The sequence below is a fragment of the Emys orbicularis genome, chromosome 2 (assembly GCF_028017835.1).
Source record: "Emys orbicularis isolate rEmyOrb1 chromosome 2, rEmyOrb1.hap1, whole genome shotgun sequence".
Lineage (NCBI taxonomy): Eukaryota > Metazoa > Chordata > Testudines > Emydidae > Emys > Emys orbicularis.
The window spans coordinates 80,097,550-80,123,831 of NC_088684.1; the positions used below are offsets into that span (position 1 = coordinate 80,097,550).

Genomic DNA, 26,282 nt, shown 5'->3' on the forward strand with positions numbered 1-26,282 from the left:
AGGTCTGTAATTGAGTGACCAGGGAGGTTGAAGTGTTCTCCAACTGGTTTTTGAATGTTATAATTTTTGATGTCTGCTTTGTGTCCATTTATTCTTTTGCATAGAGACTGTCTGGTTTGGCCAATGTACATGGCAGAGGGGCATTGCTGGCACATGATGGCATATATCACATTGGAAGATGTGCAGGTGAACGAGCCTCTGATGGTGTGGCTGATGTGATTAGGTCCTATGATGGTGTCCCCTGAATAGATATGTGGACAGAGTTGGCAACGGGCTTTGTTGCAAGGATAGGTTCCTGGGTTAGTGTTTTTGTTGTGTGGTGTGTGGTTGCTGGTGAGTATTTGCTTCAGGTTGGGGGGCTTACAGACAGAAGCAATTGGCTCTACCCATATTCTTGAATTAGCTGCGGGACTGGAATTAAAGGTTGGAAACTGGAAATTTTGATCAGCCATTGCCTCCTGTGCTTTGAGTTTGGAGTTCATTTCTCATATCTTCCACTTTTAAATTGCTGAGCTGGGCAAAATGGTTACCAAAGTCAGCCATGAGAACAGCTGCCATGACATATCATCAAAACACCAGCATTTTCAAACTGGTGGTAGAATTAAAAAATTGATTCCCATCGTTAGTGTCCCCAAAAAGACTACACTGTGTGGAGGTTAAGGGGGGATGGATGGATGTGTGTATGTGTTTTAGGAGCATGGAAACCAAGGGCCAAATTCTTGTCTCGATAAAGAGAACTCCGATTGTGCTCTTTGGGACTGGGATTCAGTCATAAAAGTAGTGATGTAAGCATAAAAAGTTAGAAATCTTTTTTTCCCCCCAATTCAGAATGTTCTTATTGTTTTATAGTGCTCGTTAACGTGAAAGGAGGTTAGCATTGATCTGATCCAAATATAATACATGGAAGCACTTTGCAAGCTGCTTGATATGGCTGTGCCAATGTGCTTCAATCCTAATTCACAACATCTCTGCTAATACAAACCTTGGTCTCTTCTGAGACTGCTGCTGATGCCAAATCTATTTGGTAGTTTTCTAATGAGGTCAAATAACAACGAGTGAGTAAACAGAGAATGCAATATTCAGTTTGCTTGTGACCTTGAGTTTGACCCCTTTTCTCCCAAAGTGGACAGTCCTCTTTGCTGGTAGTTCATAAGGATGCTTAAGTGACTGCCATTGTAGTGATAGCATTGTGTTTAAACCACTAAAGAAAGAACTAAGGATGGTACCTCAGTTTCTCCTTTTAATTTTCCTTAACTGTGTCTATAAAATTGTCACAGATGTATTTTCAAACTTTCACTTCATCTTTAGGCTTGTTTGCGGTAGATACCCTAGGTTTGGATTGACAATGCAATTTGCATCTTGAAGCATCACTGTAAGTACAATGAAATGAAAAGGTTACTTGCACAAAACTCACTTTTCCCTCTGGGCTGACTTTAGAAACTCATTGATGTCACTTCCTTCCTCAGTCAGCAAGTGAATTTTTGTTAATTCTCAAGACCAGCTGTCCATGCTGTCAACAGAAAGCTATTAAAATTCCTTTAAAGTGAATCAAAATAGCCTAAAAACAAATATACTAGAAAACAGGAAAGCATCAGTATTCAAAGTCCACAAACCTCAGAGCAAAATAGTGTTGATCCAACCAGAGATTTCAAACCTTGTACTTTCCTAGCAACTTGTATATCGTTAAGGAATGTTAAAACACATACTCCTTAATCCTCTATTACCAAAAACCTTACTAGATTAAAAAAAATTAGCCCCAAAATTTAATTCCATTTCTCACAAAGATTATCTCAATAAACCTGGGAATGACTTACCGTAAGTCTCCCCTAAATGATGTTTCTTTTTTTCCTCTTGGAGCTAAAATGTACCATTTACATCTACCAAACAAAAATACTACACCAACATGCAGGAAATAATTATCATAAGATTCATTCTATGATACAGCCTACAATAGTATCTTATTTTCAGTTTTTCTCCTTAGGATGAGGATCAATAGAGAAGATCATTTTTCTTATTAATAATACCTTGTGTTACATTTAAAAATTCATAATACTGTTACCCAGTCTTTAAAAAATCTATATTTTGTACACTCTGTATGTCAGTACAAAGAAATCCTTATGAAAAGGGACACTATTTACATAACTATTCCTGGAAGAGGGCATGCCTAATGTCACTCAACAGCAATCCCCCAGGCCAATTAAAGACTGATACTGACAAGCTGCAAAGGGAGTCCCATCATTATTGGTCTAGAAAACCATGGCTGATATATGTAGAACTTGATGTAGGTGAATGTGAAATTCTTGGTCATCCACAAAGGATGTGGAGTACCTCCTCGCAGAGAGAGTGTAATTAATCTAGCCACACTTCTGACTATTACTGTATGATAGCACTTTGCAAGATACATTTACTGACTCTTTTACCTGAAGGTTGAAACTAGGTTTGATTCTACAAAGATATGTGATTTTTGATAGAAGCACATGTAACCCCTTTGGGGTTTAGAGAGCATGGCCCCTCTAAATCTTTTTCCTAGGGGGGAGGGCGGGAGTGAAAAAAAAGAAGGGAAACTCCAGGGGGGTGGCTCTGGAGCTCCGAGGGAGAGAGAGGGGGCAGCCCGGAGAGGCCCTCACAAAGTGAAGCAGCAGAGAACCTGCCTGAAGCCTGGGAAGGACAGGGCCGATCGGGGACACCCCAGGACAGGAGCCAGGAGGAGCACTGTGCCAGGGAGGAATCGCCCAAGAAGGACAGGCCGGAGTTGGACCCAGTATCACAGCTGCCCAGAGCTGCATGGGGCTGTGAGTACTGGGGCTTGTAACAAGGAAGGAGGTTGCTAGCTAGTTAAGTGGGGAGGTGGTTGCTCTGTGTGGCTTTGCAGAGAGCGGCAGAAGAGGGCACTGGAGGGGTTTGTTGGGGGAAAGTTCACTGGCGCCGAAGACGACCAGAAGCACCCAAGACTCACCACCAGACTGGAACTTTGCTCAGGACTCCTGAACTCTGTGTGCAGACACATTGCTCAGTGTCTGCCCTTCCAGACTGTGCTACCACTGGGCCTGTGGGGCCTTGGTTTAAATGCAACCCTGTTTTACTGCTCCCCCTATATTTCCCCTTGTTGTTTTTCTCCTCTCAGCCCTCTGTAAATAAATATCTCCCTTTCTTATATCCATTGTACTTTTCCTGTGGGTGGGTGTGTTCACTCTGGGGGGTTTGGAACAGGTGCCCCTGGGGTGGAAGGGATTTTTCCTGCTGCATTCCTGCGCATGCCTTCTCTTGGCCAGAGCTGCCTGCAGAGCAGACTCTATCTTGGCCACGAGGGCGCTAAAGTTACACACACAAACTCCCACAATGGAATAAAGTAACATCTATCCAGACTGGTATCTTGTCTCCAATAATATACTATAGAGAAGGTTCAGAGGAAGGTCAAAATAAGTAAATAAAACCATAATTCAACTAACCAATTTGTGTCAAGTTATTATGAGATGGAATTTCTTCATGGCTGGGGAGTAACTTTTGCCATCTCTCTCTCTCTCTCTCACACACACACACATACACACACACACATATATCAATGTTAATTTAGCTAGTGTAACTGTAGGTGTCAGTCTTATTCATGTATGTGTCTAAACTTTATCTAAATATTACTGATCTCTTCGCCGTAGTATCCTGCAGCAATGAATCCCACGGGTTAATTAAGATGATTCATAAAGCATATTTGCTATTTAACCATTTGAAATTCGTCTTCATTTTAAACGTCTCGGTTTTTGTAATGTCTGATGTAATTAACAGGGTAGCATGATTGACTTTCTGTCTATACCATTCATTTTATGACATCTTCACTACATCTTTCCTTCTCCTTTCCAAATGAAATAATATTTGTCTTTTTTCCTTGTATGGAAGCACCTTCTTTTCCCATTCACCCACCCAATGGATGTCTTCCTTTACAATAAAACATCTACCTTTGAAATCAGATCACCAAAATTCAATGTGGTTGCCAAGATGAGACTATATCATTGACTTAACTGGGGCTTTCCAGATTTTTAAGGGGGGAAAAATACTCTTCCAAGCAAGGCTTACCTGAGTTTGCTGAACTGGAACCAAGCTTTGGAGGTTCTAGCTTAGCAGACTTCAACATCATGTCAGAGCATACATCCCAAAAGAGCATATGTTCTAGGAGGACACCATGGAGCATGGTAGGCAGGAAATAGCTGGCTAAGAATCCTGCACTTAATACTCTATCTCCAAAGTGCAGGAACAAGGATGGATATTTCCCTGTGTGACTAGCCCTTCTGTCCCAGATTATGGGCCCAACTGTGTTGGCATGATGGTGCGAGATTGTGTATGACATAGTGTGCTGGTATAAACTACCATCCCATTACAACATAACAATTGCCAGGGAGCTAGGCAAAACAAAAACAAAAAATTGGCGAATAATAAATTCACTAAAAATGTATTTTTCAGAGCACTGAAACCATTTGTGAATCAGGGTGTAATTTGGCAAAATGTTTTGTCAGGAAAAGAAAATTCAAAAATGTTGAAATATCATTTCAAGTCAATATTTTGTTTAGGAAATGTTGTTTCAAAAGATTTTGTTCAACCCTAATGATATTTTTTCAGTTTTTTTTATTTGGACGAGAAAAAACAAAAAAATCAATTTTGGTTCTAAACTAACCCAAATTTTCTGTCTGATATATATATTTTGTTTAGCCATTGAACTGAAAAATCAATTGTTTACTCAACTCCAATTGCCTGTAGGTATTTCTTACAAAGATGGGTGCAAAAGTGGCCATATCCCATTCCTCTTATGCTTTTAAGGTTAAATTGAATATTATTATTAGGAGGTTAGCTACCTAATATTTTTACTTCCCACCAAATTCTGATAACTATGTTCCTGGTACATTACTGCAATCTAGGTTCCATAGTTTCATCACCACTTTTTAATAATTTCTTGTTACTCCGAGTGACTGACAGAGCCAGTCACCTTCATTGACTTCGAATGTTAGTTTAGGATAAGCGTTTTCCCCATCTTCCTGTGTGGTGAAGATCAATTAAAATAAATTACTTAGCTGGTCTGCAATTTCCTTCTTTCTTTATTTGCCTCATTATGCCTTGGTGGTTTAATGATTCTGATCTCTTTATGCTTTATTTCATATTATTAGTCTTGATATTTTTGGCTGGCTATCCATCAAATTCCCCCTTAGTGCTCTCAATCTCTAGTTTAAATGTTACAGACATTTGCTCCATTCTATTAGTGTTATCACTTTGGCTGGATTTCTTTTTTAAAGATCCTTTTTTTAGCCTCTGTGTACACTGTTCGTTATCATATTGTGTGTTCTGTTTTCCTTGACTGCCTCATTTTTGTTGTTACATATAAGATCATTTTATTCACTAAAATATGTTACAGCTAATTATTTATGTTTCTTTTTTCTTTCAGCGTCTGGAGAAAAATTACAACAGCAGATAATTAATCAGGTATTTTGCCAGTTTTACACACTTTTTTGTTACTCTACATTTTTTATGTACTCTTGGAAAATTTTAGCAACTTTGAAAGTGAGAAACTTATAGGAAAGGCTAAAGTTAGGCATAAGACAGGCAGATGGTGTGAGGTCCCCCCATCCTGCCCTACAGATCTGCCTATTTACTTGAGTTTAGTATTGAAACACTTCTTTCTGTCTGAGGCAATGGCCTGTATCTTGAGCAATTATGTGTGCCAGTTTGTCATCTTGCTCTGTGGTATGGACAAAGCCAGCAGGCAATTTGTCTACTAGGACCAGGTCTAAGAATGCCCAACTGCTGCCTTTGTATAAATGATAGTTGTGCCTATTTGAGAGCACAACTTTCTAAAAGTTGGTATGAAACATTTATGCTGTTGTATTACTGCACCATGTGAAAATGATAAACAGTGCATAGCTATGTGAAGTTTTGGGTTTGTTTGTTTTTTTAATTACAACTGCAAGTTTTGACTACTGCTTTGCTAAACCGTGACATTGCTTCTGACATTATCATACTCGGAGTCCAATGGCTGAGCTATAAAGTAAACTAGTTTTTGATTCTGCTTTATATTACGGCATCAATTAGGGAAAAATACTGTTTGCAAAGATAACATTTTAATATTATATTTACTATTTCTGTGTCAGAAGAAATGGGTACATAAATGAAGGTATTTACTATCAATTCAGAGTGTAGGAACTTGCATATGTTTGAAAATTATACTGAAGTGGAATTGTTTCAGCCAATGAAAGGCCAGGAAAGCTGTAGTTACTTGTTCAGAGCTGGTTTGGAATTTTTCAACAAATAATTTTCCATACAAAAAAAGCTGATTCATCTAAACTGAAACTGTTCGCAAAACAGGTTTAGGTTTGATGAATTTCCCGACCCCCTCCCTCCCACCCACCCCAATATGTCAAGAAAATAGTTTTGAAATTATCAAAAAAAAATGTTTTCACGTTTTTTAAATGAAAAATTCGGTTTTCTGGTTCAAATTGATTCTCTCTCTTTTTTTTTTTAAATTTAAGCCAATTAGACTAGTTTTTAAAAGGTTGAAATCAAAACAGCATTTTTCGAAATTATTGCAACAAAATGTTTTGGTTGACCTGAGATGAGAAAAAAATCAGTTGTTTTGGTGCATAAATGTTTTTGGGTATGTCTACACTACAGGATTAATCCGAATTTATATAATTCGAATTTAGGAAACCGATTTTATAAATTCGAATGTATTCGGCCACACTAGGCACCATTAATTCGGTGGTGTGCGTCCAAGCTACCGTAGTAGCATCGATTTCCAGAGCGTTGCATTGTGGGTAGCCAATAACATTGAATTGCCAATAACTTCGAATTGCGGCCACACTAACCTTAATTCGGATTAACAATACCGATTTTGACGCTACTCCTCTCGTCGAGGAGGAGTACAGAAATCGAATTAAAGGGCTCTTTAATTCGAATTAAATGGCTTCGTTGTGTGGACGGGTCAAGCGTTAATTCGAATTAAAGCAGCTAAATCCGAATTAAAGTCGTAGTGTAGACCAGGCCTTTGAGAGTTTGAATTTTTGTGCCAATTCAAGACAGGGAAAATTTTCAAATTCTTGAAAATATTTACAGGATGGGAAAACCATTTCTTGCCCAGCTGTATACATATTCTAAGCAGTACACTTTTTCTGAATGATGAAAGGATTTATTTTGCTTAATGATTATTCTGTTTTTCCTAAATAACTGCAAAGTATGTAAATCCCTGTACTCTAACTTATTGACTGAATGGTATAGCCCGTAGTTTGACTACACTCATGTTTCATTCTTAAAAATGTTCAAAAGATCAAATAACTGAACCAGGGCCGGCTCTACTGTTTTTGCCGCCCCAAGCAGCGCGCCGAATTGCCGCCGCGGACGGCGGGGGAAGTCTGTGTGCCGTTAGGGCGGCACGCGCGTTTCGGCGGCGGCGGCAATTCGGTGGCAGCTTCTGTCTTCAGCCAGAAGACAGAAGCCGCCGAACTGCCGCCGCGGGCAGCTGAACATAGAAGCTGCCGCCGAATTGCCGCCGCTGAGGAAATGCGCGTGCCACCCTAAGGGCACATGGACTGCCCCCGCCGTCCGCAGTGGCAATTCAGTGCACTGCTTGGGTCAGCAAAACACACGGACTGCCGCCCCTTGCAGATTTCCGCCCCAAGCACCTGCTTGGAATGCTGGTTCCTGGAGCCGGGCCTGAACTGAACTTAAGCAGACATATTGTCTAAAGAAAAAACAGTATAGTACAAAAAGGAGATATACATATCCACCCTTCTTCTGGGAAGCAATTCTTATCCCATAGCATGTTCACTTTACACAGAAGGTGTGCTTTGAAAATATGCATTTAAACAGTTACAAAACTCTCAATATGTCACTAAAATCCAACCCACCAGTTCATAACAGTTTCTTATCTTGTTGTTTTGTTCTGTACTTTTCTTATCTCTCTTTTGGATACTGCATTCTAAACCTGTAGTAGGACATAGAATGAATATATCTTGTCTTTGACAAGTTCTCTATTAGCTAATGCCAAATCTGACTTCAGCTTTGCAAAGTGTGAGCAGAAATGTGGGAAGAGCATAATATATTCAGTTAGCATAACTTGGCCAACACTTATGTATAAAATGTATATTACATTAGTAATGTGTTCATAATACACATTAATGTGGTGTAAACTATGTCTAACATATATGTAGTGGCTAATAAATGGAATACTATTATTCAATCAAAGTACAGAATAACATGCATAATCACTGCACTTTTGAATGATTACTTTATAACATTTTTTTAAATCTGTGTACTCTGGCTGCAGTCCTAAAACTAACCATCTATTTGCATGGATACCTCAATTCTACCTACACTCCATGCCCAGTCACCGAGTATAACCCCTGATATTAATTTTAAAAGGGATTGTGCTAAGTACGACTCAGCTTTTTTATGGGGGTCAATTAAGAGGATATTACTGAATAGAAAATGGATCAGCAGCTGTGGTGGCCACATTTGATGGAGGTATATGGCAGTAAAAACCTGACTGCAACAGTCAGTTGGAGCAAAGGAGTGTGTAGCAGCCAGTCAGCATGCCAGGGTAAAACTAAACACACCTAGTTCCTTCAGCCTTTGCTCATATGGCTTGTGTTCCATTCTCTTGATCATCTTTGTTGCTCACCACTGGATCCTTTCCAGTTTCTGTACATCCTTTCTATACATTGGTGACTAAAACTGGACACTACTCCAGCTGAGGCCTAACCAGTGCTGAGTAGAGCAGTACTATCACCTTCTGTGACTTGCATGCTATGCCTCTGTTAATGCAACCCAAAATTGCATTTGCTTTATTTATTTATTTATTTATTGCAACAGCATCGCATTGCTGACTCATGTTGAGGTTGTGATCCACAAGTCCCAGATCCTTCTCAGCAGTGCTGCTGCCAAGCCAGCTAACCCCCATTCTGTGTGAAATTGGTTTTTCTTCCCTAAATGTAGCACCTTACATTTGTCTTTGTTTAATTTCATTTTGTAGTCTATAGACCAGTTATCCAATTTATCAAGATTCCTTTGAATTTTAGCTCTATTCTCCAAAGTGTTTGGAGTAGCTGTGTGTCATCTGGACATTTGATCAATATGCTCTCTATACCTACATCCAGGTCATTAATAAAGATGTTAAATAACAATGGACCCAGAACAGATCCCTGTGGAACCCCCCTTGAGACCTCCTTCCAGTCTGACATCATTCCATTAATAGTTACTCTTTGTTTGCGGTTGTTTAACCAAGTATGTATCCACTTAATGGTAGTTCCGCCACTAATGGAGCTGCTGGTGTCCTGTTCTATATTAATTCCCTTTGAAGATTTCCAAGAATAAACTGGAGAAGATTCATTTTGAATTTACAATCTTATTTTTAAACCCCTTTGAAAAAATGTAGACTATCAGCATGAATGTGGTTTGATTCGAAGAAGTGTCACTTTGATTTTAAAAAGGTTAAAATGGAATGGATTCTGATGGCATGACACTTGCAGAAAGATTCTGTTTGTTTTCAGAACAGTGTAAAAGATTTCACATGCATGGCCAGATCCTCAGCTGATGTAAATTGGTGCAGTTCTCTTGAAGTCAATGCAGCAATAGTAATTTTAACTGGCTGAGGATCTGGCCCAGAACTTTTAGGGAAGAAGAACTGATTCTGTGGAATGTTAATGTGTGATGGAATTAAATTAGAATCCGGGAGGGACAAGTGTGTGAAATGGGGGGGGTCATAACAAGGCCAGGATGATTGAAGAGCAGACAAGAATGGGGAATAGGGTCAAAAAGCTACAAAGCTGCTTCCTCCTTCAGTGAGCTCCTGCTTGGTTAAATTCTGACTGAACAATGATGAATTTTTGACAGCTATGTCCAAATACTAACCACACTTATAGCCTGAGAAGTCCATTGCAATCAACCCCAGTCATGGATTTCTATATTTTCTACATCGTCATTAGCGCTCTCTAGTTTTTAAGCAAATTTTGGTGAAATATGTATAAATGTAAAATCAAGGCGCCATCCTCCTCCAGACAAAATATTTGTCTACAGTTTGCCACCTTCACTGACTCTTGTTCCACTTGATCTTCAGCCAGCTGCTGGCTTTCTCAGCCATCTCTTTTTGTCCATATTTGTTTTGTTTTTTTAGCATTGCCACTTCCAAGATCCTTCCACAGCAGTGAGTCACCCATAAATATTTTGCTTTCTGCTTTTGTGTACCCTACTCTATACTACCTTAGCAACCTTAACTTACATCCTGGTGTCTGTGTACAGCCCCAGAAGCCAAGATATGTGTTAAGTACCACTGGGGAAAAGGAAAGGAGACTGTTACCCGAAATTGGGCCAACTAGTAAGCTTAGGGAGGACTAGTGACCCACCAGAGTTTGGCAGAAAGCAGCACATTTATTATATTGATAGCTAAGCTCAAAAGAAGGGGAACGGGGGGGGGTCACACTCACACTCGCATACTCACGCTACCAGGACAGGCACGGCACTGGAGATGTCAGGATCCTTCAAGGTAAGTGTCCCAGAGTGCAGCAATGGATGGTGCGATGAAGGTAAGTCTTCCCGAGGCACAATGGAATGCAATGCGGCGAACCACTGGCCAGGCGATCCGGGTGAAGGGCCTTCACGGGAGGTACAAGCTTGTGAGTGCACACCTGAGCACATGGCCACTTCCCCTTTTAAGGACCTGCTCCTCATGGCCTGCAACTAGAGATGACTTGGCCGTGTCTGGTTGGTCACACTCCACCTCGGGCAGTGTCCATGCATTGGGTGTATGAGTGCTGCCTAATTAGAGTCCCAGACACCTTGTCTACCTGGGAGCTCTTCTGATCTTCCAGCTGTTCAACCAACCCAAGCATTTCAGGAGGGAGGGGGAGACTTCACAGGTATTCAAAGAGGGAGAGGAGACAAAAGAGGGGGGGAAAGTGTAACAGACCTTTTGAGCATACAGGTTATACATAGCATACAGATCACTGCTGCTCCTACAACACTCCGCCCCTTGATCTATGATCATTACAGTAGTCGTCGTTCTAGGGCACAGGTGATCTGTTGCAGGCAAACCAAACAATCATAACCAGGTGAATATAACTAAAACCATTACAACTGACTAAACACCAGATATAACATAAACACAAATAGAACAGGAGTACTTGTGGCACCTTAGAGACTAACAAATTTATTAGAGCATAAGCTTTCGTGGGCTACAGCCCACTTCTTCGGATGCATAAGCTTATGCTCTAATAAATTTGTTAGTCTCTAAGGTGCCACAAGTACTCCTGTTCTTTTTGCGGATACAGACTAACACGGCTGCTACTCTGAAACCTGTCATAAACACAAATGCAAACAATCACAATCATAATAATTGGGAATACAATAAAACTATCACTATTACAATAATTGGGTACATTGACAAACAAAATGAGGCCAAGTTTGATGCTGCAATAGCCATCAAACAATAAAAGGCAACCCTAACCCTTAAGTACACAAGAAATAAGATTTGTAGGAGTACCACAGTTGTTATGCAACATTAAACTGATTTGGAAGGTACATAGTAACAGAGAACTTGGTGAAATTGCTGATACTTAAAATAACATTTAGTTGTAGTTTATGGGGGCCCATGAGCTACCCTTCAGGGCTTGGGGAAGTAGAACCAGGGTACATAGAGGAAAGTGGAATTAACAATACAAGAAAATGTAACTAACAATACAAATGTATTAATAACAAAACTCAACAACAAAATGATTATTAGAGAACCTAACAAAAAATAAACCTGATGCATTGGGGACCAACGTCTTTTGGACAGAGGTGAATGTGATTGATAATTTGGTTGGCGTTGGGGAAAGTAGAGCGAGGAAAAGGCATTTACCCTGTCTAGTGTAGTATCCCCTCTCTCTCTGGACCCAATGCTAGCACAGGAGACCCACCAGAGACAGACACAGAACATGGAACACTGAACACAGACTTTGTCGCGACACTATAACCATGGTATTTTTATAACTCTTCAGCTGGAAAGCCACTTCACAGGTATTCAAAGAGGGAGAGGAGACAAAAGGGTGAGGGGGGTTAGTGTAACAGACCTTTTGAGCATACAGGTTATACATAGCATAGTCATACAGAGCATACAGATCACTGCTGCTCCTACAACAGAGACAGAATACTCCTCGCACTTAAGACCTACTTTTAGTAACAGTGATAATAACCCTGTATAAGAAATATTTTACATCCTGCCTGTTAAAATGTGTGTTCAAGTCAGTCCTTGGGCATCTAGTCCTGCATGTCCCATCCTTCACTCTCAGAGTGTTTGCAGAGTTAGACTAAATATGAAGTTTTTCTGTGAACTATTATAAGTTCATTACATATGATATTTTGTGAGATTGACCCTTTCCAGTTTAGTCCAGATTTCTTGCATCTCCAAACTCACTGCTCTGATCTTCCTCGGTTTTTTTCTTTTTCTCTACCTTTGTTTGAAACCCATTTAGAAAAAACTGAATCCATGTCCTCCCATATGGAAATGAAGCTACTGTGGTTTTGGTACTGCACTATTATTCCTGTAGTTATGTAGTTGACATCCCAACTTTGAGTCCACATTATTCATTGCTACTTACTTAATTCCCCAAAAAGTAGGGGCTTGAGGATATGTCTGCGACAGAACTCAGCACTACATCAGAGCCAGTACTGTTAGTCCTCTAAATCAACTTAACCATTATTTTGTTTCCCTGTGCACCATTTTCTCCACTGCACTTGAATGTACACAGTGCCTGGCAAGGTAGGCTAGTTCTGCCCTGGAAAAAGACCAAACCTGTAGACAGAATTCTAATACCCCTGCATGTATCATCCTCTTTCTTCCAATTTGGTCAAAGCTGGGGGGAGGGATAGCTCAGTGGTTTGAACATTGGCCTGCTAAACCCAGGGTTGTGAGTTGAATCCTTGAGGGGGCCATTTAGGGAACTGGGGTAAAAAAAAAAAATAATAATAATAATAATAATAAATTGTCTGGGAATTTGTCCTGCTTTGAGCAGGGGGTTGGACTAGATCAGGGGTCTCAAACTCAAATGACCAGGAGGGCCACATGAGGACTAGTTCATTGGCCTGAGGGCCACATCACTGACACCCCCTCCCCTCGCTGCCCCTGGCCCTGCCCCCACTCCACCCTTCCATGAGGCCCTGCCCCCATTCCAACCCCTTCCCTGAAGTCCCCACCCCAACTCTGCCCCCTCCCTGCCCCCAGAGGGGGCAGGCGGGGTGTGGTGGGGGCTCAGGGCAGTGAGTTGAGGTGCAGGGTGTGGCAGAGGGCTCAGGGCAGGGAGTTGGGGGTGGGGTACAGGAGGGTTTCGGGCTCTGGGGTGGCAGCGGCGCACACCGGGGCCGGGGCAGGCTACCTGCCCCAGCCCGGCAAGCAGTTGGAACCATGTCCCTGCGGCCCCTGGGGGAGGAGGATGCAGGGCTCTGCTTGCTGCTCCTCCAGGTACCTCCCCCAGAGCTCCCATTGGCCGCAGTTCCCCGTTCCCGGCCAATGGGAGCTGGGGGGGGGCGGTCAGGGCCGGCTCTGGCTTTTTTGCCGCCCCAGGCAAAAAAGCCTCCGGCCGCCCCCTCCCCAGCGCGGGGGGGGGGGCGGCGGCCGGAGCCCTGGGAGGAGGGCGGAGTGCCCGGCTGGGGCTCCGCTCTCCCCGGCGGCCAGAGCACCGGGGGGAGGGCGGAGTGCCCGGCCGGGGCTCCGCTCTCCCCGGCGGCCGGAGCCGGAGCACTGCGCCGCCCCCCTCCAGGTGCCGCCCCAAGCACAAGCTTGGTGGGCTGGTGCCTGGAGCCGGCCCTGGGGGCGGTGCCTGGAAACCAGGGCAACACATGGAGCCCTCCCCCCAGCTGCAGGGACGTGATGCCAGCTGCTTCAGGGAGTGGCACGGGGCTCGAGGGGGGCAATCCCGTGGGTGTAGTTTGCCCACCCCTGGCCTGGAGGTAGGTCGGGGGGTGGCGGTCTGCAGGAAATAGCCCTGCGGGCCACATGCGGCCTGTGGGCCACGTGTTTGAGACCCCTGGACTAGATGATTTCCTGAGGTCCCATCCAACCCTGATATTCTATGATTCTATGAAGTGATATGACTTGGCTGTACAACTATCCTATCCATTCTGAGTTTAGAACAATCCTTCACTGAAGAAAACTGTGTGTAATGTGGATATGGTATTCTCTTCATTGTGCAATGAAAGTGGCCTAGTCCTGTGGCTTAACCATAACACCATTCTATCTAATAATATTTCTGCCTCAAAGAGGGGTTGTGATTTTTCTAGCTCATGTTTGTACAGCACGTTAAAGATGTGTAGCACTGTGTATGGGTAAATAATAAGTGTTAGTATGAATTTCTCGGTGTAAGACTGCATATAGCCAGAGATGTGTTTGGGCTCCTTGCCAGCCTGGGTTCCCATACAATCTTATTTATCTTTTTTTACATTTTTTTTTATTTAAAGATAAAGTCATCCAACTTTACTGAAACACAAAGTGTGATTGACAGAAAATGTATATGCTTTGAGACCTCTAGAGAACTTACTCTCTTTCAAAGCAATTGGGGGGGAGTGGAATTTGTCATTGCTGAATTTATTTCAATATTCTTCATTTGAACCTCTTAGTGCTATTTCTAAAAGAACAGAATGTCTTGTTTCTGCAGATAGATAAGTGTGTTTACCTGCAGATAAGAATGGAATGGTCTCCGTTTATCAGGAAAAGATCCCTGTGGAACTTACCACATCCTCAACTAATGTGGAAAATATTGCTGTGTTCATAAAGCTGTTGCATTACATTATGTGCCTCTCTTCTCAGAAGAGCTTCTCCCTTCCCCCCCATTTTATATACTTTTGCTTTTTTGTTGCCCTAATGTTCACAGCCTAAAATATGCTCTTAGAAAGACTGATGAAGATGATTTAGGACCTGATTCAAATCCCACATGGCTACAATTAGGCTGTTTCACCATACTTTATGCATTATGGGCCCAGTTTTTAAACACAGGTGACCTAATAGGACATCCAAATCCCACATGTGGACATTCAGAACATCACTTAGGTACATTTATTGTCAATTTAGACAGAGAAGAGCCTGTCTGAGTGCCGAAATCTGGGGTTTGGATGTATTGTTCAGATGTTAATATTTAGAAATTAGGCTCTGTTTTTAAATTTATTTGATATTGATACAGTTATGAAATGTTGTTATATACTGAATTATTATCCAGTGTTTTTCTAAAATACTAGATGGGTTAAAGTGTGTCTGTGAAAAATAGTTAGCTGCTTTTAAAGTAAAATGGGATGAAAAAATACCTGCCTGCTTTGAGTTATGAACATGTAAGACAAAGAGACAACACTTATTTTTGTTTTGGGGTTTGTTTTTATTTTTCCTAATATGACCAGTATTGTAAAGGTTATTTCTTAACCCTAAGTACAGTGTACCTGAGAGTAAATGACTTCCAGAAATACATTTATCAACAAATAGGAGCCATCCGTAGCTTAAAGCACAAAGGCAAGTAAAATTATCTACACAGAAAAAAGAGAGATTACATATTAATCTCATCTGTTTTGCTCAAATAAAAGATTAATGTGTAACATACTAAGCTTCCTGACTCAAGATTGCCTAAAAATGTATGCTTTCCTAAGATCTAAGGTCCTTATTTACATATTATAGGGGTGTGCGCTGTATGCCAACTACTGCATTGTAGACATACAAATATTTTTGCTTGCCTAGAGCACTAGAGTCATCTCTATAGTCTTTTCCATAATGAAACTCAAATCATCCTCTTATCTGGTGTCAAAATTTCATTTGATGTTGCTTAGGCTACTTTCCTCTGCTTATGGATTTTAGCCTTGTATAGAGATAAGAATGCAAGTTTGATAAACAACGCTGGTCAAATATATTGACCTACTAGTGAGTCTGAAATGAAAATGCAACAAGCTAAAATCATACACAGAACTAATGGGACTCTTTTGCACTGATTCAGATGTGGTTTACTGGATAGTGATGTATGCTGGTGGTGTGAGAATCACGATGGTAATTTGACATATAGTGATCATATGCAAAAGCTTGCTGGTTGTATTGGATTAGTGGATCAGGTTTGATGTGAGCCAGTATCTGTATTTCGGATAATGAGCATAGAGAAATACAAGGCAGAATATTGCAGATACTGAAATAGCTGGGGTTTTTTGTAAAATTGTGACATTTGTCAGAAATATCACTTCCTATTAGTTGGCAGCATCCTGATATCAGAAAATTCTGGTCGAGTAATACAAATGTTACAGAAATAGTTCTGAACCACTTGTAACAGACTTAGTCAGAATTGTATTTGCTACATTGTATTTTGACAATATATAGATTGTATAGAATATCAGGGTTGGAAGGGACCTCAGGAGGTCATCTAGTCCAACCCCGTGCTCAAAGCAGGACCAATCCCCAGACAGATTTTTACCCCTGTTCCCTAAATGGCCCCCTCAAGGATTGAACTCACAACCTTGGGTTTAGCAGGCCAAATATGATGATATTACACACACAAAAACTATGTTAAAAAGAAATTAAGGATGCAAAGTCAAGCACTCATTTAGGAAATGCCAGAATTAAGGTTGCTCCGGCAACCTTAATTTGGCTCGCTTTTGCAAATGCATTATGATAAAGTCTTTAATTACATGATCGCATACTATTGTTTCCATAGTATCCCTACCTCATTCAATGCACAGAACAGATGGTGCTCATTTAATAAGCAGCTATTCATTATTTTGTTTTCTACTCATTGTTTAAGGTGTGCTCCCATACCTTATTTACTGCACTCTGTTCAAACCCGACTCTGAAGACAGAGTTATTAATTTCCTCATGGGGTTTTTTTTATGGTGCTTGTCACTATGGAAACTGAGTGCTTCACAAATGAATTTATCTTCACCTCTGTAAAATGGGGAACTGAAGTACAGAGTAATTGAAGTCCAAAGTATCCACTAATTCTGGGTGCCCAATTTGAAATGCCTGGGATCTAAGTTTTCAGAGTGCTTTTCATTATATAGCATTTTATGCATTCAAAGTGCAGCTCCCATTGACTTCAATCGCAGCTGTGAGTGCCCAGCACATCTGCAAATCAGACCCCAGGGTCTGAAGTTGGGCACCAAGAAAATGAAAACAAAGTTAGTGACCACCTGCTCAGCCCCAGGCAGGTGCATGCTATAGTGGATGGAATCTTTGTGGAATTTAGCTGTTAAACTCTAGCAAGTTTCCTTTGAGCATATGCAAACTGCAGTTTTTCAGAGGCTTATAATTTGGTCAACTTTGGGTGGATTTTCACAGAGATAGCAAAATGTGCATCCTTGACCCAAAGAGCACCTCCTTGCCAAATTTCAAGTCCCTGCTCCAAAGCATGGGGGTGCTAGAGCTTTTCAAACACAAGATTGCGAGATTTTTTTAACGTGGGCAAAACAGTGTATTTTAACCTTGTTCTCAGAAGCGTCTGAACAGTTTTGGTTGAAATTACTCAACATTCACCCTGAGGCACACACCTAGCATGGAAAATACCAGCCCAAATGGTTAGTCTGGTGAAGTTATAAGCAACTGCAAACAGGATCTTATCATGGGAAATATCGGGAAACCTTATCAGTGTTTTAAATAAATGTATCAAACACTATCTACTCTTCACCCCCATGCCCATTTTGTGGCTGCTCTGCTTTGTTTTTCTCAGGAACCTGAAACAGATACCAACGGGGGTGCCAGCATCTGAATTACCGTGCTAAAGTTATAGAAAATTCAAACTACCGTCCCTTGTAACTGTGCAAAGGTGTCTGCACCCCACACCCCAAATCCATCTTTTGAAAAATCTTTTTGAACGGGAATTTGGTATTACTTAATATTCATTTAAGCCCTCTTCCATTTACAGAATAGGAACAGTCCAAGCAACAGGAGAACAAATTTACTTAGACTAGATGCCTCATCTCTGATCTAGAGGACAACCTCTAGAGATGAGAGAGGAGATTTCGCATGTTGATTCATTGATGCTGGTGCTTCTGCCGAGGAGTGCCAACAAAGATACCAATTAATATATATTATAATGGAGGATTCTGTGATATTGCCACCCAGTTCCTATATTCTTATCTCCTTACTGCCACTGTAGTATCTGAGTGCTGTACTAATGAATACAACACTGCTGTGAGGTAGATGGTATCATCCCCATTTTATAGCTGCGGCAAAGGTGGGAATTAAACCCAGATCTCTTGAGTACCAGTCTTAACCACAAACCATCTTTCCTCCCTCTGGATTGAAACCACTAGCTCATTTTATACAGACCCCTGGAAGCTGTCGAATGGGAAGAGCATTTCCACAACGCATCCCTGTGCCAGGTTAGAAAAAGTGACCTAGACAAGAAAGGCGCAGCATCCTATTTCAAGTCCCTTCCACTTGGCGTCTGTCCACAGAAATGTGAAACAAAAGCGTTCCTCTCTAAAACACAGTTTGGTACATTGGTGGCTATTCCCCTTTGAATTTGTAAGCAGAGTTTTTGGAAAACTTAGGATTCCAGGGAAGACTGGCAGAAAGAGAGCCTCACTAACAAATGACTGAGAGGTATAACCAGAGGGGATGAGAAGAGGACAGAAGGGAAGGGCTGACCAGGGACATGGCTAGGGAAGGTGTCAGGACATGTGTGGGCTTGGTGAAGCTTGAGAGAAGAACAGGAGTACTTGTGGCACCTTAGAGACTAACAAATTTGTTTGAGCATAAGCTTTCGTAGCCCACGAAAGCTTATGCTCAAATAAATTTGTTAGTCTCTAAGGTGCCACAAGTACTCCTGTTCTTTTTGCGGATACAGACTAACACAGCTGCTACTCTGAAACCTTGAGAGAAGAGTACCACCGGTTCCCCTTCCTGTCAGTGCAGCCTTTGATTTATATATAGAATGCACGAGCCAGTAGTTTTCATCCTGTGCTTTTTTAAATGAGTATTGTCAGAGACTTACCCTTAATAAACTATAAGTAAGTGAAGTTAATAAGATACCAAAGAGTAGCAATCTTTTACCTTACATCTGTGACCAACTCTTTGTAGGTTAGTCAGTCTCTTTCAAGAGCTGTTATAGGGATTTGTTTAAGCTCACTAACGCTAGACTGCAGAATTTCTATATGAGGAATGTGTATATTTATTTATTGGGTCTGTTGTAATAATTGTTCTCGGACCATTGCCAGTTATTCTTGGCAAATATTGTCCTGGTGCCAAAAGACTGTGAATAGCCACTACTCTTAGCAGGCTTATAGAACTTATTTCTACGTGTCTATAATAGCAGTGGCTTCAGTCTGATATGTTGGAGGCAGGTGCTATGCAAGCCCTCCACATACCGCTGCTAATGCATCTTAATTCTGACCCTGGCTATCACAATCCTGAGCCTTTTCTGAGGAGAGACGTCTAATTGTGCCAAATTATGTGGTCATTTCATGATTTAAATCAATGAATACTGGGAAAAAACTACCAAACTAATTTTTACCTGTGACCTACATCAGGTTTAGAACCCAGGCAAAGAAGAGTGTGCAATAACTCAGTGACCTAACCAGTCCCCTCCCCGCCCCCCATTGGAAGCATATATTAGCTCCATCTGTTAGTTTTCCAACCTCGCATTATACTGTAGCTCCTACTTCAATCGTGTCACTGATTTTTTCTCTGCAATAACTACACTTCTAGGAATATGCACTACCTAACTTGATTTCTTTTTTCTAAGTCCCCGGTACAACTCTGCAGGAGTGTTGAGCTTGGTGAACACAAGCCTCCTTAGAAATAGAGCTGATTAGAAAATGCAAACAAATTTTCGATACTTTCTGATTTTTATCAGTTTCATTTTGAGAGATGTTTTCTAGCCAACTCTGATCATAAGTGGTGCAATGTAATGTTGGATGCACAAAAATAACTGATTAAGTACTTGCAGAACAGACTTACTGGCAGTTCAGAGATATAGCACCAGTAGATTGTCCCATTCTCTTGGCCAGAGATATGGGCTAACTCTACCCTATGATAAGCAGATGCAGGTACCACAGACGTACAGTAAAATTTACTCCCAGGTTACTCATGCAGTCAGCTCAAGCTGATGATGAAAGAACATTTCAGGAGGAGAGTGTGATGGTGTACGACAGGGGTCGGCAACCTATGGCATGCATGCCAAACACGGCACACAAGCCGATTTTGACTGGCATGCTGCTGGCTGCCGCGGTCCCGGCCCCCAGCCCCACTCAGCTCTCCCCCCCCCCGCCCACCGCTCTCCCCTGTGGGGGCAGGAGGCAGAAGCTTGGTCCTGCGGCAGCCAAGCTTCCCCCCTCCCCCGCTTCTTCCCCCAGCGTGGTGCTTTCCTGCCCCTCCTCCCCCCTCCCTCTCCCAGCCACCGATCAGCTGATGGCCCTTGCGAGGGGGAGGGGGACGAGTGGCAGCGTGCTCGCTGCTCCATAGAGGAGGCAGAGAAGAGGTAGGGATGGGGCCTTGGGGAAGGGGGTGGAACAGGGCATATCCCTTCCAGCCCCCTGCCCTGAGCTGCTCAGGGCAGGGGGCTGGGAGCACCCCCACAAGCCGAGCACCCCAGCCCTCTGCCCTGATCCCTGAACCCCCCCCACACACAGCCTTCTGCCCTGAACCCCCACACACCCCCAGCCCTCTGCCCTGACCCCTGAACCCCCATGCACACCCAGCCTTCTGTCCTACACCCCCCACACACCCCCAGCCCTCTGCCCTGACCCCTGAACCCCCCCACACACACACCCAGCCCTCTGCCCTGACCCCTGAACACCCCCCCCCCCAGGTCTGGGGTCTCAGCTGCCAGCCCCTTGCCAGCCGGCGTCCTGGCCGCAGGCCCCGCTCAACCCGCTGCCAGCCTAGGTGAACAGAACCCCAGGCTGGAAGCGGGCTGAGCAGGCTGGCAGCGTAAGATCAGCATTTTAATTTAATTTTAAATGAAGATTCTTAAACATTTTGAAAACCTTGTTTACTTTACATACAACAATAGTTTAGTTATATAATATAAACTTATAGAGAGAGACCTTCTAAAAAATGTTAAAATGTATTACCGGCACGCGAAACCTTAAATTAAAGTGAATAAATGAAGACTAGGCACACCACTTCTGAAAGGTTGCCTACCCCTGGTGTATGACATGATACTGTAGCTAGATTTTGACAACCAAAAAACCACTTTATTGACCCCAGAATTGTTGTTATTTAGCAGTGCAGAAGAACACTACACAACAGTTTCTTTCCCCCTCTATCTTTCCCAAACTCAGATCCACTCTGTCTGTTGGGCTCTTAATTTTACTATTCCTGTTAATAGATCAAGATCCAGCACTAAAATGTTTGAGGCACAATGGTGTCTGTATTACAGATCATTACATTTTTGAAAATCAGGCTCTGGAATATCACCCTTCCCAAGACATCATTATATTTTTTGCATGGCAGGATGCTATAATTGAGAACAGTTGAGATGGGATCCTCCTAGTGTATTCTATAACTACCACATCACATAATTGGATGGATTTTAACCATTCTTAGCATTAGTCTTTCTATCTCTTCCACCCAGTGGTTTGTGAAGGCACTGAGAGGAAGGACAGCATCATGTGCATGAATGTGGGTCTTTGCAGCTTATTGCTATTACAGTAAGGAGAAACCATTTTGTCAATGAGTGAGGAGTGGGGTATTTAAAAGAATAAAAAGATGAGGAAAAACTACATGCACCAATCCAGCCACCCCCAAAATTCCTTTTGTTCAGCACATTCACTGAATGGCAGGTAGCCAAATACCTTACTGTGACCATGTTAAATTCCTTCCCTTTGTATTTAGTTAAGCTATTTTTAAAATCTCTCTCTTTGTCTGGTTAGCGAAAGGGAAACAAGGGTTAGTTAGATCTACTGTTCTGCATTACCACAGAAATCAGACACATGGCCACTCCACAACTTCCTTTCAAATGCGTCAAATAACACACGTGAGTAATGAGAGAGACTGCGCAGCTACTGGCTTAGGAGGCAACACTTCAATTAACTGTAATTGTCAGATGAGTTGCACACAACCTGTAGCACAAGTTGTCAAAACATCTCGACAAGAGACTCTCTGCTCTCCACAGTGATTTTGGAACTCATTTCTTTTCACATTCTATTAGAGTCCAAGTTTTTTTTGACCATCCAGGAACAGTGAAGCAGTAGCTCTCATGTCCGTAGGGAGATACCAGACTTCCGAAAACATTGTAGCTAGTGACTAATCTGGGGATTTTCTGCTTGCTGACTATTGTTGGCAGGTTTTTAAAGTAACGTTTTAAAAAACTATAATTGCACCCAAAGGCTTGTGTTTTATAAATGCAGATAATGGCCAAGATTGTCAACAGTGGCCAGTGATTTGAGGTCTCTCACTTTTTGGGTGCTCAATTCAAGACACACTGACGGAGCATGATCTGCCGAGGGTGGGCGCTCAGCATTTTCTGTGGTGGGTGCTCACATTTTTGAGGCGAGTGTCTGGGCACCCAAAAATTTAAGCACTCAAAATCACTGGTTGCTTTTGAAAAACTTGATCATAATGTCCTGGCTTCAAAGAGCCCAGGAAAGATTTTCACTCCAGGAATGAATTATTTCCTTCCTGACAGAGAAATGGGTGGACAAAAACTTAGACTATTCTTTCCCAATCTACTTTTATTTGGAATATGTACATAGTTCCTGTTGTTGCATTGTAAACAAATGAATATCAAACAAAAAAAGCAGCAGCAAAACTTGCAGCTCCCAGAACTCCAGAAAGTGGCAGTTTTCTGACCTCCAGCTAGCTAATGGTTTCTCACACAAACACTATCCCATTTCACATGGATCTAACTCTGCCCCAAAAACATAGAAGTTCTTTAAGAGCATGTGGCTGGACTGTCATTCAGTCAATGTTCCCAGCCCCATGAGAGCCACAATAGCTAGATTTGCCAGTGTTGCATGGGTAATATTATCGTATTATTATTAATCATGTATACTACAGTAGTACCTAAGGGCAAACCAACAGGGGACCCTATTGTGCTAGGTGCTGTACAAACACAGAGTAGTGAATGGTCCCTGCCCCAAAGAGCTTACAATCGAAATAGACAAGACAGGCACATTGTGGATGAAGGAGTGTAACACATATGTAGAGTGAACAGTGTATTGGCTGCAAATTTCATGTTAGTTTCACAATTTTTTTAAAGATAAGTTTAGTTAGATGGGGATAAGCTACATGAAAAGAAAAGGGAAGGGAGATGAGAGGGACAGGGTAGGGGAGAAGAGGGTAAGAGGAGCACGTGTGGCTTGAAGCTCTTTCATGTATACTACTATTTTGCAATTTTAAAAAAAAGCATTTGATGTAACTTCCCTCTTAAGCACAGTTCATCCAATTGAAAAGCATCTATTGTTCTCACCAATTAACCCAGCTTATTACTCAATTATGTATACATGCTGTCAAGGCTGAATCCCCACTCTGGCACTTTGAGCACAGAAGGTGGGGGCCCACAAGAATTTTAAAAATTAATACTGGCCACTCCAGGCTTGTATTAAACTCCCAAGGTTACAGCTTTTCTCTGACCTTGGCTTGGTAAACACTGCCACCATCCAAATGCAAAAAAAACCCTTGGACACAGGAAGGCACACTTGGGAATTCCTCCCTGTGGGGTGCCCTCAAGCCCTTTCACCCCCACCCCCTGGGGAAGAGCTGAGAAAGAAAACAAAGGAAATTAGCTGTTGCTACCAGCTAATCAAACAACATGCACAAACTTCTTAGGACACCAAAAATCCAATCCTGTTCTTAAAAAAGGTAAATTTTATTAAAAACAAAAAGGAAAAAAATACATCTGGAATTTAGGCTTTTGCTAGATTTTAAAAGAGCAATTCCAAAACTTAAGCACCCAAAATAGCTTTCTTGGGGGTTCAGCTTAAAGGTTACAAGCAAACAAAAGCATCTGGGGTTAGCACAGAGGAGTCCATTAGTCATAAGAAATAAACAGAAATAACCCTAATCGTGTCTTTTTAAACATTCCTAATCTACTTACACATTTGGGAGTTCCAGATAAGTAGTTTTAGGTATGATCTGATGACTTATGATCATACCTGGCTTAAAGCTGCTTACAGCATTGCTGCTCTGTGTCTCTATTCTCTGGAGAACAATCACAGACACAAAGGGAAAACTTCTTTCCCAATTTTAAAGAGTTCTAGCCTTCCCATTGGCTCTTTTGGTCAGGTGCCCCTTTTTTTACCTGGGGGACTTTGTTAACCCTTTACACGTAAAGCAAGCAGAGAACAGCGACCAAGAGGGACTTTATAGCTTAGTGTCTGGCTGGGTGTTCATAAAAGGGAAAAAGGGAGCTACCCCACTTCATTTATCACACATGCAGAGGTTGTTTATCTCTTCTGTGAGTTCCAGGGGAGAGTTTCTTGGGAATTAGATGCTTAACTGCCATTTGTGCCTTTAAAAATCGCCCACCCTTAATTCCCATTCTTAAGTATAGTTTATAGCAGGGAGAGTCAATTATTTTTTGTCAAGGTCCAATTTTCTTGGCCCAGGTATAGTCAAGGTCCAGACTCCAGAGAAAATAATAAAAAATAAATGACAATAATTACAATAAATAAATAAAAAGATTTTGGGGTCCTTTCAAAAGCATCTGGCAGTCCAGATTTGGCCAATGGTCTGCCTATTGACTACCTTGAGTTTATAGCATCAAACACTGCAACCACTCATTATTCGTGATGCTTACAGTAGTATTTATTGACCTCTACAATATAATCCACTATGGAACACAACAGGAAAAGAAAATCAAATTAACAAAGCATTAAAAAGAAGCTTACATATTTACACAACACTTTTCTTGTTCTCGGAACTTCCAATGTCATCATTTTCCCCCCGTCTTTGTTCACCGCCATATCTGTTTGGAGCCTTTTTCTTCTTCTCAGCTTACTAAGAGGGGACCACTTTCAAGTGACTCCTGCTGCGTGTAAGTTGTTCTTGTGAAGTGTTACCTGAGGCTCCTCTGAATGGCTCAGCCCATCCTGCTCCAATGGAGTATTCACTCCTGTCACAAACGCTTCAGCATTGGTCCCTACATTTGTGTTCTCAATTTCTGAGGTAACCAGGTTGAAATCCTGTCCTCTTCTTGAAGCTCCTTTGAGTGTCCTCAAGAATAACTTTGATCTTGGTTCTGGGTCCCAAATGGACCATTTCTTGAGTCAGAACTGAATAGAGTCCATAGCAAGGTTATAGTCATCTCAGGAAGTCTATCCTTTCTCTTGATTTGATGGAAACAAGCCAGTTCTCCAGTTGTAAAAAGTTTCCCTATATGATTTTCCATCATACTACTTAAAACTCTTATACTTTATCTAAGGGTATTCAAATTTGCTGTCAAACATATTTTTGTATATGTATATATAGTCCAAATGATCCAAATTCCTTTGTTCCTCTTCCAAAGCATTAGCTCCTCAGCTGCTGATCAGATACGAGGAGTCATGAGATACCATTACACCTCTTGATTTCTCTCTTTATTGAGTTTTGAAAAACACTGAAATCATCAGGTACTGTTAGTCAGTCAGACTCTATCTTAGGCAAAAGCATGAGCAAGAACGTCAATAACCATGCTCCCCATTGGAGATACCCTCTCCCCCAAGATGTTAGTCCCCTCACTGCCTTAGTGGGGACACTCCTTTCACCAAAAGCACCATATTTTTATGTTGTTTCTGTGTTTTATCAAATAAAATTCTCCCAGAGGTTGGTTAAGGGTTTTGTAACCCCACAGTGTCCAGTTATTTTAGCATCACTGCATAACTTTAATACTAGTTATATAGATTCATCTACCTGCACCTCATGCTAGGTGTGTTTCCCTATTTCCAATGCAAAATTGCATCTTTTAAATTACAGACTTTTCCACTGTGACCAAAAGCATTTACTTTCTCTGTATTCTGAGAGAACACTATATTCCACAATGGTTGTGGTTCTCTTCTATTGAGAAATTCCATTGTTTCGCCACCATTCACTGTGGTATCACCATTCACACAGTGTGGAAGATGCCATTTTGTATTGACACACTTTCTGCTGTCTGCGGTCGTGGGAAGCAATAAAGCTGAAAATTCAGGCACAATGTTTGGAAACCGCTGCACTAATCCTTTCAGAGTATCTGCCTAAGCTTTCACTGAGTCACTGCTCACAGCCACTTAAATCCTGTCTGCGCTAGGAAATGTTCTAAACATTTGTCACCACTGCTACACAGAGTTCCATTCCAACGGTGTTTGGAACTTCAGGTACCCTTGGTAGTCAGCCCACCACCTGCTAACACCGTTTTAAG

General features: G+C 41.8%; 1 protein-coding gene across 1 annotated transcript in view; it reads left to right on the forward strand.

Moving 5' to 3' along the window:
- CHST9 (carbohydrate sulfotransferase 9) overlaps nucleotides 1-26,282 on the forward strand; it is a 113,045-nt gene that overhangs the window by 85,192 nt on the left and 1,571 nt on the right. The window contains exon 2 of the mRNA XM_065399985.1: nucleotides 5,426-5,463. Within this exon, the coding sequence (XP_065256057.1) occupies nucleotides 5,426-5,463 (38 nt within the window). The remainder of the gene's footprint in view (nucleotides 1-5,425; nucleotides 5,464-26,282) is intronic.